Below are 12,764 nucleotides of genomic sequence, written 5' to 3' on the forward strand. Positions count from 1 at the left end.
TGAACCCACGGGCCAACTTCAGCCAAGCAGAACAAAGGTAATTAAGTTTCCTGAGACTTAGAGGCCATGGAAAGGAGACAACTAGAGTTGCCCCGGTCAGGGGAGATGCTGCAATAGGAACCTTCCTTTACTGCAACCACAGTGGAAAAAGCCTTTAGAAATGCTTCAGCAGGGCAGAGCTCAGGTTTGCTTTTTTGATGCCAGAAATGAGCAGCCGTCAGACAAATCCAGAGAAACCAACTCCACGGTACCTCTGCTTCCAGAGCTCCCTGGGGGTTCTCCAACTACATGAATTAGCTGTTTTAAAGGTCATGCTTAAAGAGTTCTGCATATGCTCCCCAATTCTCTGGACACCACATGGCACGTTGCAAACTCACATTTGCAGTTGATAAGTTCTTGATTCCTATTATTCCTTTACATGTTTTAATATTCCATTATTTCCTTTCTTCTCTGCTGTCTAGAACAACATACTTCTAACACAGGCAACTAAAGAAGAGGGAGGTGGCATTTAGAATTAATCTAATCTAAATTTAATTCCAGGATGTTCCTGTGTTTTATTGAGAAAGAGGCCATGCAACAGGTTGAAACTCAATGTGCGTCAGATACGCTGCGCCTCATAGCAGTGGAATGTTGTTTTTGGCAGCCCCTTGGCAGATGTCTTCTAGATAACTTGGTAGGACCCCGTCTATTGTTATATTGTGAATTCTGCAATCAGACTTTCAAAGGTGTTGCATTTCCTCATTGAACATATTCACTATTAACTACTGCAATGCCACACCACAGCATGCAAGAGATTTGCCACCATTTGTGGTCTCAAAACCAAACCAAGCGAAGCCATTCTAGGAGGCTGGCTTTAGCCCAAACAGAAACAATGGGTTGGAGGTAGAAACAACCAAGCGAATGTTTGCTGCTGGTGACCTCCAACACAAAAAAAGCCAGAAGGGAAGAAATTCTGATTGTTTTGGACCTGCATATCAAGCCACCACTACACAAGAGCCCTTTACAGGACTGCACATGCAACCCACCTTCCACAGCACCACTGCTCTCCTTCGTCAGTGCTCATGAGCAGGTAGATGCAAAACAGAACCAGCAAAGCTGCTAAATCTGTACAACTGAGTTTCAGTGTGCAAGCCAGAGAACACACCTTGACTTTCAGAGGCCAGGCTTCAGCCCAGTATTTTTATTTTTTGATGCCTAAACTGAGCTAGTACAAGACAAAACCATTGGGACAGAAAGAAAAATCTACTTGACATTTCTCCAGCTGTCACTGCACTTTGAGCACCATTGCAATAGGTTTTAAACTAAAGGAGGGGAGACCCAGATTAGATATAAGGAAGAAATTGTTTACAATAAGGGCGGTGAAACCCTGGCCCAGGTTGCCCAGAGAGGTGGTAGAAGCCCCATCCCTGGAAACATTCCAGGTCAGGTTGGACGGGGCTCTGAGCAACCTGGTCTGGTTGAAGATGTCCCTGCCCACTGCAGGGGGGTTGGACTGGATGGGCTTGAAAGGTCCCTTCCCACCCAAACCATCTGTGATTCTATGGTAAAGCATGAAGATCTCTACTTTGTGTGCAGAAATGCACTGAGGCAAGACTCACTCTGGTGCTCAGCCTTACACTGAAAAGTTCAGTTTCTGCTGAGAAAGTAATTCACATCTGGAAGTGCAGTAACTCACAAAAGAACAAAAGAGACAGGCTGTGCCAGTATCTGAAGAGGAGACCTGGATGTAAATATACCAGGGCTGTGGGAACTAGAACAAGCTTCTGATGAGTGCTCACCTTCCTGTAAGAACCTGTTAAGAAGCCACAAAGATTTTTATGGTGGTGGTTTCTTTTAGCCATGATGTAGTTGTAATATTCTCACTGTGTCCATGAGAAACTCCCAAAGACTCTTGTAACTAGAGTTGCAACCCAATTCCAACACTTGTAATTATATCGTACCCACTTCAATTATCACCCAAGGGTTTTATTTGTTTTTAATAAACCAATATTCGAAAGTATCTGCTTTTTTGAAAATAAAACTCTTTCAGAGTTTTTTTTAAGTAATACCGCCTTCCTCTCTCTTCCCTTCCTACTCCCTCTAAGAAATCAGCACAGGAGTCTAATATCTCTTCAAAGGGAATAAATTCCAAGGGAATTTCACAAGCTTCCACTCCGCAGAATCCAGTGTCCAACTTTAGGTCTATGAAATGATCCACAGAGACCAAAAGAAACAAGGCCACAGTTCATGCCAAGTTCATCCAAAAAATTTCCCCATCTCCAGAATAAGCAATTATAAGTCTGATGATCATAGTTTGCCTTTGTGGAAATGGTTCAGGCAACTTAAAAAAAAAAATAAAATATTGCGGAGCACTAGCAGAACAGCTGCATCACTGACCCCGTCTGCAGGAAGGCAAGTCCTGCAGCCAGGAATTCACATACCCAGGCAGGGATAGATTACAGTGAAGAGCACTATTGCCTGGATTCACCCCACTGAGATGCCTAAATGAGGAGAAAAAGTGAGCTGACTCGGAGGTAACACCCATCTTCTTACCTGGGAGACAGCTCTTATCTCAGCATCTGGAGCAGAGCTGGCAGACCACATGCTCAGGTCTGTGGTTAGTGACTCACCTGCTTAAGTCATGCAATTAAGGTGAAATCCAAGATCTTTTTGTACAGATAAGCCCCTGGACTTTGTGGTTGCAAAGCAGCATCTGCCTGACATCTGCTAACAGCTCAGACGAGTTGTGATGAGAGGCAAACAGTCCCAAGAATCTCAGTGGGGTGCAACTCTCCAGCTATGCTGGGGGATGTTCTGTCCCCAGCACCTTGTTGCATCAGTACTGCACGTGGGTGGCTCCTGGAAGACGGCGGAAATCAGGGTTCAGTTCCTTTCTGCTGAGGAGAAACTAATTAAAAATAACCTTGATATACAATAAAATTTAGTCAAACTGAATTTTTTGAGTCAAAACTCACACTTCTTTTTCCCCTCCCAGAAATGTTGTGTGAATTTTATGTCTTAGACTTCGAGATTTCCAAGGAGGGAAACTCCCAAAACCACAAAGCCCAAGAGATGCTCCAACTGACTGGTGTGCAGCTGCAGTCCACGTGAAAGTGCTGCAAAATGCAACCTGACGCTGACATCCAAGTCATCTCACTTCCAAAGCCATCTCTTTCCTTTACTCAACATACTCTGCTTCCTGAAATCTTGTCCTCAAAACTTGTTTTGGGTAAGATCCAGGAAACTGCTGGATCCTCCTGCTCATTTCTTTCAAACAACCCCTTGTCTCTGCTGCTGCTCTTGCTATTTGCCACTGGTTTTATAGAGCTTTCAGCTTGATGATGAACAAGAAGTTTCCAAAGTAACCTCTTCTAGGGTAAAGACTCCCTCCAAATTCTAAACAGCCAAAGAATTTGCATAAATAACCAAACCAAAACCCAACAGCTCCAATTCTTTATAGGCTTGCCTATAATCAGCCTCAAGATTACATACAAGCATGATTAAAGAAGAGTCAACTAATTCAAAGTGAGAGACAAGCTATCAACCTGGTTAAAAAAAAAAAACAAAGCACCTTGATCCAGCATTTTGCTATCAGCATGTACGTGTCATTCAAATAAGCTGCATTCATCACCGAGGAACACTTACCAAAAATCAAGTGCTTTCCAGTCACTCTCTCAGCTGCAGCACTTGGGAGGTGAGCTGCAACTGCACGTGCAATAAAGTTTCCAAATTACCAGCAACTCTGAGCGGGTCCTAAGTGCAAAACAAAAACCAAGCCAGATGCTCTATGCGTGGAAGATGAAGCAGTGAATGGGTCTGCATGCCTGGGAGACTGGCAGCACACTGCTCTGAAATTACAGAGGCAGTACCCTGGAAGAGCATCAGCATCTTCTCTGACATGACCATACTTCCAGCTAAGGTCTCCAAAGCTCCCAACCTTGGAATATGGAAGTAGAGCAAGTTTGCTTAAGCCCCAAAGCCCACTTGCCTGCTTCTGAACTGGCAGGGACAGGAATGAAAACATCAATGCACCAAGATACACCCTTCCAGGGCCCCATTTATTAAGTGAGTACAAAAATAAGATCATTTAAGTGCAGAGGCACAGTAATCTGCTCCATGGTGAAAAGATACCTTGGTTAGCAGTAAACAGAGTTTACAACGTCTTGTAAACAGACCTCTTTACAAGCAAGAAGCATACTGAAACAGGACACACACTGGATTAAAATTTCCCTGTGGCAGCGACACTCCACACTGCATCTGGCAATTTCTGAGCGCTTTGCACAAGGTGAGAGCACCCTTTGCTCTGTTTAGGGGAGCGCAGCGAAATGAATGAAACACAAGGAACTTGCACTGTAAATAGTTGAAAGTACCGCAGCATTTTCCGAGGATGATGGCTCCCCCATTGTTAGGTTTGTTTTGCAATGAAAAATAATGGCCAAAGCTTGTGTGCATTATGGAAGTTTTTAAAATTATTAATTTTTTTTTTACAGCAACCTGTTGCATGGTTGAATAAAAAATATATATATATTTTTATTAATACAGTACATGGCATTTCTCCTCAATTGCACCAGAAGTAAATTTGGAAGCACTTTCAGTTTGTGTTATAGGCAAATAGGGAAGACAAACAAGTCAGGCAGGCTTTCAGTCTCCTTTCCATCTCTCTGCCCGCTGTTCTGTCCCCACCCTGTCACATCTCCGAGTCCACATACATTCCATTGATCAGGTAATCCACCTGCGTGTAATCCTTCTTTTTGTAGCTCTCATAGGCTTGCACGAGGAAAAGAACTATAACAGTTATGAAAAAAAACGTACCAACTAAAAGCACTACAAGAAGGGAACTTTTATCCACTAAGTACTGAGTCAGAGGCTTGGCAGCAATGAGAAGATACTCGTTGTCCCTGTCCTGAGTTTCTGCAAGGCCCAAAGCTGTTGTTTTGGGTGCATCTGCTGGAGTTGTGGGTGTTGAAAAAACACGAGATGTTGACTTTATCCCATGCCCAGTCGTAGTTTCTGCTGAAGAAACAGTAGTTAAAACAGTGGCACCTCTTGTAGAGCCCAGATGAGAACCTGATTTGCTCAAGGATGTCGTGGCTGTGCTGGCTTCTGGCTCTAGATAAGGTGACGTCATGGCAGGCAGTGGCTTCACAGAGTGTGAACTCTCCAAGGGGGTGAGGGCCATGGCACCAGTGGAAGCAGAAGTTCCTGCATCCTGCGGGATGAGGGTGGTCAATGCTGCGCTCAGTGTCTTCAGGCCAGCTCCAATAGCGGTGGGGCTACTAGAGCCAGGAGTGCTGGTGGTGGTGATGGCTGGGTTCAACTGCTCAGCTTGAGTACCTGCTGCAGAAGGGACAGTGAGGGGAGCAGAAGTAGAAGTGGGGAACAATACTGAGACAGAGCTACTATTTCCTGATTTTTCAGTGGTGTTCACAAGGTTGGTGACATGGCTGGAAGTGGAAGCAGAGCTGTTACCAGAAGTGGGAGAAGAGGCATTGGGTGACATGGCTTCAGCATGGAGATCAGAACCTCCAGAGGCGTTTGAGGCTTTGGCAGCTGTTTCATAAGCTGTAGTGAGGACAGTTGCATTTGTAACTGTTGTTATGGTTGTGGCAGTGATGGTGGTCTCAGTGGTGGTGGTCGCGGTGGTGGTTGCATCACTTGCAATTGTTTTTCTTGCATTTGTTGTTACATCTTCACTCCCAACATTAAGCAAATGCCTCAGGTGAATCTTGTCAGTTCGAGCAGCCGAGGAAAACAGGTTTTCCACGTTGTGTTGGTCAACCTGGGCATTCACCATCCTCTTCTTTTTCTGTGGATGGCTTTGGTGGTGAAACAGGACTGTTTCCCTTTTCCCACCGACAGTTTCTTCAAAAACACAAAACCAATGAGTTTCATAAGAACAAAACTCTCAAGCTCAAATCTGACCTCATACCCCCAACATGCAAACCCGAACACATATTCTGCAGTACATGTAGTACAACCGGAATAAATCAGTCCTGAAATCAGCAAAAACATGAAAACTCAGACACCCGCCCTTAATTGCACTTTGGGTTTTTTGGGTTGTTTTTTTTTTTTGGTTGGTTGGTTGAGGGGTTTTTTTTGCCACAGACCTCTGGCATTTGCCCAACCAGGGAATTAATTCCAGAAAAGGGGGGTAATGAAGTACGGAGCTACAACACAGAAGCACATTATCGACAGAAGCAGTGTCATGAATGCCAGCGAAGAAGAACTCATGCCTTCAAAGTTACACAGCATCAACAAAGCCTTCGTGCTCAGATTCATAATTTTCACCTCTCAAAACTGAGTGGCGATTTCCACTTACACCTTCATACTTCGGGAGAATTTCCTTCTAGTGATCTAAATTTATAGTGACACAAATCCCGTCTGCTTATCAAAGCTCTGGTTGCTACGTTGCAGAGAAACCTTTGCCAACCCAAAAGAATAATGAACAAACTTTTTTTTTTAAATTTGGGTACAGTAAACTCCTGAAACATACTTGAGAAGATTGATTCCCCAATTACCAACAAGCTCCATTTTGTTATTGTCTCACTTAATTAAAATTGAAGACCCTGGCACTGGGAAGTCACCACGGGCAGTTGCTGCTGAGGCTGCTCTGATTATAGAAGCCGCCTGCTGCCTCTGGCACAAAATCTTGGCAATGTCAGAAAAAAAAAATGCCAAGGCATTTTTCTTTCTCTTAAAAAATATAAATACATCTGTTACACCTTTATTTTCCAAAGGACAATGTGTGAAGTACAAATGACTTGAATGAATGTTGTCTTCAGCATGGAGACAAACCGTTAGTCAGCAGTAGTTACGCAGTTACAGAATTTACTCAAAGACATGTCATGTGTAAGTGCCAGAGCCCTTACAAGGCCAGTGATATGGTTTTTCCAGTCAACCAACTTTACCTACAGAATCATCCTGCAGGCATTTCACAACCCATCTCCCTCAGCTGAAAGCCAGTCAAGGTGTAAATGTAGGCTTTGAAAGCAAAAGGACCAGGATCCTGGGTTTAGCAGGAGCCTGAAGCCTGGTGTTACCTCTAAGCAGATCACTGATGTCTTGTTCTCTGGCATTCTGGCACACGCTCAGCTGGTGACACTGCAAGAGGATGCAGCGGTTCTGATGGGGCACAGACCAGTTACACTGATGGTCACCTGAAAAGAGCAAAGAAAATGGGTCGCTACATACCCTATACCGAACACACAGCTTCATGACTGTAATTAAAGAATTAAAAAAAAACAAAACAAAACTGGAAAGCCAATGAAATCAGTACAGCAGCTGCAGCCTTCCTCCCTGCGTGTCTTCTGGTACCAACATCTCCTAACAACAGCAATTCACTCACCCAGACAGGAACAAAGAGAGCACTACAGTTTGGACCCATCTAAATGCTGGCATTCATCTAGGTGTCTTAATGAGGAAAAATAAGGCAAGCTGAAACTGAGAAGACATCCATCTCATCTCCCATGGGAGACAGCTCTCATCTCAGTGCTTGGAGTTATGCAGAAATTTACTCTTCATTCGTTGAATGATACAGCCATGGGAGCCACCACAGAAACTGTCTTTCAGTAAGTCAAATCCCAACACAAGCTAAACCATAGAATCACAGACTGGTTTGGGTGGGAAGGGACCTTTCAACGTCATCCAGTCCAACCCCCTGCAGTGACAGGGACATCTTCAACCAGACCAGGTTGCTCACAGCCCTGTCCAACCTGACCTTGAATGTTTCCAGGGATGGGGCTTCTACCACCTCTCTGGGCAACCTAGGCCAGGGTTTTACCACCCTCAGTGTAAAAAATGTCTTCTCTATATCTAGTCTGAATCTCCCCTCATTTAGTTTAAAACCATTTTCCCTTGTCCTATTGCTACATGCCCTGCTAAAAAGTCTGTCCCCATCTTTCTTAATGGCGCCCTTCAAGTATTGAAAGGCCATAAATAAACTCATCATAGCAGGAACTTTCTCTCTTAGCATCCCTTTGAACTCACTAACTTCTTTCTGGCCATGTCTACATACACAAAATCAAGCTTTGAGGGAAGGAATGAACCTCTTCTAACCAGTGCTGAGGAGACACCTCAAGCACTGCACCCAGTTTGGGGCTCCCCAGCATACAAGACCAGTATTGACATACTGGAGGAAGTCCCAGGGGAACTACTAGATGTCTGAGGGACTGAAGCAGAAAATCCCAACTCAACATCAAGAGGAAAAACATTAGTTTCCACCAGGAGGTCACTCAAAACACTGGGCTGGGGGCCAAAGAGATGGTATGTTCTCCATCAGATCTTGAACAGCCAGATCTAAGTTGGGTTTGTACCAGAGACCTTCAAAGGTCCCTTCCAGCCTAAATGCTGCTATGATTTTATGTAATGTCACAGGAGCATGCAATTGATTTCTGAGACACATAACCAAAAAACCACAGAAGAAGATAACGCAGTGCTCAGTCTGGGATGAAGCAGATGTGTGTCCAACTGACCATCCATGGGTGGATTAAAGTGTACAGTAGGAGAAATTCACGTCATATTTGTTAGAAGTGTGAGAAAGGGCAAAGAACATGCCTAGGTAGTACATACAGATATATTTAAAGCTCTTATCTACACAGAGAGTTACCCCCACTGAGGAGTAAGGCTATGGGAAGCTTGAACTTTGCATGAAAAAACATTTACGTTACCACAGTTATTAAAAGGGCTTGTGGAAAATTTATGAACTTGGAGAAATCCCTGTGCCAACAGCTGCAGTCTGTGTTGAGAGCCCTAAAGAAACTAGCAAAGGTGGAATTTTACTGACTTTGATAAAATGTTATGAAAGTGACTGAAACCATTCAAAGCCTTTAAAAAATGGTACTTAAAAAGCAATAAAATGAAAAGCTTCAGCTGTCACACAGAGTAGGAGATACAGCAGCATCCCTTCAAGAAATTAAAATCCACTCCTCGGAAATGAAAGCATGTTTGGATGTGCCCTGATTCCCAATCCCACCACCTGTTCCTTGCTCAATAAGTCATGTTAGTGAAGAAACGCAGACCATCTACTACTGCAAAATGTCATTTCTCATTTCTTGGGAATCATGGACTGGTTTGGGTTGGAAGGGACCTTAAAGCTCATCCAGTCCCAACCCCCCTGCCAGCAGCAGGGACACCTTCCACTAGACCAGGTTGCTCAAAGCCTCATCCAACCTGGACACAAACACTTCCAAGGAGGAGCAGCCACAGCTTCTCTGCCCAACCTGGGACACTGGCTCACCACCCTCACAACAAAGAATTGCTTCCTCACATCTCACCTCCATCTCCCCTCTGCCAGTTTCAAGCCATCACCCCTCGTCCTGTCACTCCCTGCCCTTGGCCAAAGTCCCTCCCCAGCCTTCCTGGAGCCCCTTCAGGTACTGGGAGGCCACTAGAAGGTCTCCCCGGAGCCTTCTCTTCTCCAGGCTGAACAGCCCCAACTCTCTCAGCCTGTCCTCACAGCAGAGCTGCTCCAGCCCTCGCATCATCCTCGTGGCCTCCTCTGCACTGGCTCCAGTAGCTTCATGTCCTTCTGCTGTTGGTGGCCCCAGCACTGGAGGCAGCACTGCAGGTGGGGTCTCACCACAGCTGGAAGGTGAAAACAAAAAGCCAGCAGCCTAGCTGGCAGTGACTACATATCTAAGCCAGTCAGTTCGCTAAACCAACAGGGTCAGCATGGTTAAAGAACGCTGGTGTTTGCTGCCATCAGGGTGGCATCCTGCCCACAACTTCCCTGTTGCTCCTCAGGACAATGAGATACCTCTATTGAGCTGGACTGATTAGTAGTCCCTTTGATGCAACTCCTGAGTGAGGCTCCAGCTGATGTGTCCACTGCAAGATGCATGTCCCTCAGTGGCTCCTTTTTGCTCACTTTCAATGAGGAGACAGAAGAAAAAAAAAAAAAGAAAAAAAAGAAAAAAAAGAAAAAAAGAAAAAAAAGAAAAAAAAGAAAAAAAAAATGGAAGGACAACAAAAGCTCTTCAGAGCTATTTTGAAGGAAATCATGTAGGCAGGCACCATGGTCTTGCCCTACCAAACTGGTTTACTTCATTTTTAAGCCTGCTGTTGCTGGAAAGAACTCGCAGATGCCAAAGGCAAGCAGCAGCCAGGTAAGCAGATGTATTCTGGAAGCAGAGAGCAGGAATATTTGTTCTCGCAGCCATGTCAAGTGTCTCTGTTCTCAGAGCCAGACTGCTCAGATGGCCAAGATTTTCCCCTCCAGCCCTGGACTGGCCACCATAGAAGAAATCTGGGAGAGCTCTGAATATGGCTGGGGATGGAAAGGGAAGAGCATGAGCTTATCTTACCTCCCAACGGTGGTTCACTGTGCTCACCAGGCATCTGGGAATCCTGGATTGCCAGATCTTTGCTAAGTTGGGCACGTTCTCCATCACGTATATCCCTTACCCCAGCAGCAGCTGGAGACTTTGCATTGCATTGCATTAGACAACATATGGAGGCTGGAGTTACCACCCATGCTGTCAGCCCTGGAGAGTTTTGCTGTTTGTATTAGTGTGCAATTGAAGTGTCAAACTGTCTCATGGTATTTGTACAATCGTCTTGTGATCTGTTAGTTTGCTAAACGACATCTCCTGGCCTCTGCTGTGGATATTCAAAGATGATGTTGGAATAGCTAGACCAGCAAGCATTCCCTTTTCTGCAGGGCACATCTGAGATGTGAATGCACCAGCAAAAGTGGTTCTTTTTGTGATAGTTGCACTACTTCTCTAATTTAGTGATGTCATCTCAGCAAGGATATAAATTACATCTACAGAGGAGAGCCTAACCAGCTAGGAATGTTATTTTCCCACTTCTCCAAGCAATGTAGCTATGAAGACATCTCCCTGTGCAACCTTAGCCTGCAACTTAACTCTAATACCTTAAAAAATAACAACCACTGCTCCTTTACTGACAGTAACATAGGAGTAACTATTCTGACATCTGAGGCTCAGGCCTCGTGTCTGTAATGAAAGAAAGCACAAAATTGAATATACCTGGGGAATATGAGAGCAGTAAAGCTGATCTTAAAACGTAAGGCCAATTGTAAAAAGATATAAATTTCAGGTCCTTCTCTCCAGATGATCTCTCTGCACATGGCTACACATTTAGGTCAAGAATTTGGATCTTTTCCATCTCCCTTGACACCACGTAGGGCAACAGACTGGCCGTCGAGTAACAAATAGGAATTAAGTTGCTTCAGTGGGTTTAATACACAACGTAAAACCTAAAAAGGTTGATGCTTTTGGGTTTCATCTTGCATGGTTTCCTGAAGGTGGAATAGGTTACCTAACCCTAGTGGCTCAAGCCCCTCTGCCCAACAAAAGCTAACACTCGCCTGGACTTGCTCTGTACAAAACATGTCAAGAGAGAACAAGGGAAGGGTGTAAAAAAAAAAGTGGTTGAAGTCAGCAACAAGGTGAAGCATGCACTGAGGTCACCTCCCAGCCCTGATCACAGACTAGCTAAATTCCTTCTGTCCATCCTCTGGAAGAAGCAGCTGATAGCAACTACTTTTCCACCCTTATCAAATACAAGGAGGTTAAGATGACATGTGCACCATGTTTAGAGATTCTCAGGTGGAGCAGACAAACACTCAGTGCTACAGACCTGCAATGTCAGCTCAGATGAATGTATCATCTCTCCAGTGTTTACCACCTTAAACAGCAGAAGCTGAAGTTTTCACAGCTCTGGTGCCTTGGACATAAACCCATTCATATTTTCCTCCTAAATAAGATGCTTAGTTTATAAAGGTGCTTTCTTTCCACTATGAAGGGATGTCTTATGTTTAAAATAAAGGTCTGAAACCACTGGGCATCTTTATGATGTTCCTATCAGTATGACTGTCAGATGTACATCCACCTGAGCCAAGGGCTCATCTTCACCACAGCACCACCAGTTGTTTGTAGGGGCTGCAAGCTTTCACATGTGGCTAGATAAGATAGGATCCTTCATAAGGACCACTCCAAAAGACTCATTCAGAAGTTTAATGCTTTTTAAAGACATTCCAGAGGTAGAGAGCAGAAGGCTCTCATCTCCCCAGACTTGTTTAACCCTGAGCTTGGTTGCAGGATACAACTGGTTTATTCTAAAGCAGAAAAAACACACATAAATCCCAGTGAATAAAGCCTACTAATTCCAGTGCAGCTGTCTACAACAGCACTGCTCACTTGCAAACATCTGGAATAATCATTCTTCACATCAAGTGACCTCACACCGTTTGCACGCTACCAGTGCACACCAAGCGCACATGCACACGCTGTTTCTTACAGAAGCCAGACGGGCCCTGGAAATGGTTGTTCTGGATTCAATTTAACCAAAGCTGTCAGGAGTTATTTAACACCACAGGACAGCACAGAGAAGTCGTAACTGTAAATGCCTGTAAACAACTGGAATTAAGAAAGACAGTTGTCAGGGAAGCAGAGAAGACATTTAAGGAAGAGAAAACGCAGCTGGAATTCCAGCTAAGGGATAAGAACCTCACCTGAAGCACCTGGGCTTTGACAGGCCTGCCGGCACTGCTTTTCAGTCCTAAGTCTGTTGATTCGCACTATATGGACTCCTTTCCCTTTCAGGACAGAAAACCTGTGTTCACAGACACAGAAGGAAATCAGTAGGAAGAATGCGATGGCAGTCCACATCTTCAGGGTTGGCCTTGCAGGGAGGCTTCTCTTCCCAGAAGTAATTCTTTCTTATATCACTTCCAGATCCACTGCAATATACCTATTAAAAAAAAAAAAAAAAGAAAAAAAAGAAAGAAAAATTATCAATTTATATCAAAAGAGTATTCTACT

The 12,764-nt window shown here is 44.4% G+C and overlaps 1 protein-coding gene across 1 annotated transcript; it reads right to left on the bottom strand.

Annotated features, from left to right (window-relative positions):
* Nucleotides 1-4,524: 4,524 nt before the first annotated feature.
* On the bottom strand, nt 4,525-12,611 carry LOC104524462 (uncharacterized protein C11orf24 homolog). The gene is made up of 3 exons (XM_010167348.2): nt 12,455-12,611; nt 7,020-7,136; nt 4,525-5,841 (listed from the first exon to the last, which is right to left on the bottom strand). The coding sequence occupies exons 1-3, from the start codon at nt 12,609-12,611 to the stop codon at nt 4,667-4,669; spliced, it is 1,449 nt and encodes a 482-aa protein (XP_010165650.1). The 3' UTR covers nt 4,525-4,666.
* Between the last annotated feature and the right edge of the window lie 153 nt (nt 12,612-12,764).

The sequence above is a fragment of the Antrostomus carolinensis genome, unplaced genomic scaffold, assembly GCF_000700745.2.
Source record: "Antrostomus carolinensis isolate BGI_N321 unplaced genomic scaffold, ASM70074v2 scaffold29304, whole genome shotgun sequence".
NCBI classification, from domain to species: Eukaryota; Metazoa; Chordata; class Aves; order Caprimulgiformes; family Caprimulgidae; genus Antrostomus; species Antrostomus carolinensis.

What these genes read in the sequence shown, in the direction of transcription:
- LOC104524462 (XM_010167348.2), bottom strand. Translation starts at nt 12,611, where the DNA reads ATGTGGACTGCCATCGCATTCTTCCTACTGATTTCCTTCTGTGTCTGT. An exon ending in TCAAAGCCCAGGTGCTTCAG is followed by an intron (nt 7,137 to 12,454) that starts GTGAGGTTCTTA and finishes TGCTCTTTTCAG; the next exon opens with GTGACCATCAGTGTAACTGG. An exon ending in CATCAGTGATCTGCTTAGAG is followed by an intron (nt 5,842 to 7,019) that starts GTAACACCAGGC and finishes GTGTTTTTGAAG; the next exon opens with AAACTGTCGGTGGGAAAAGG.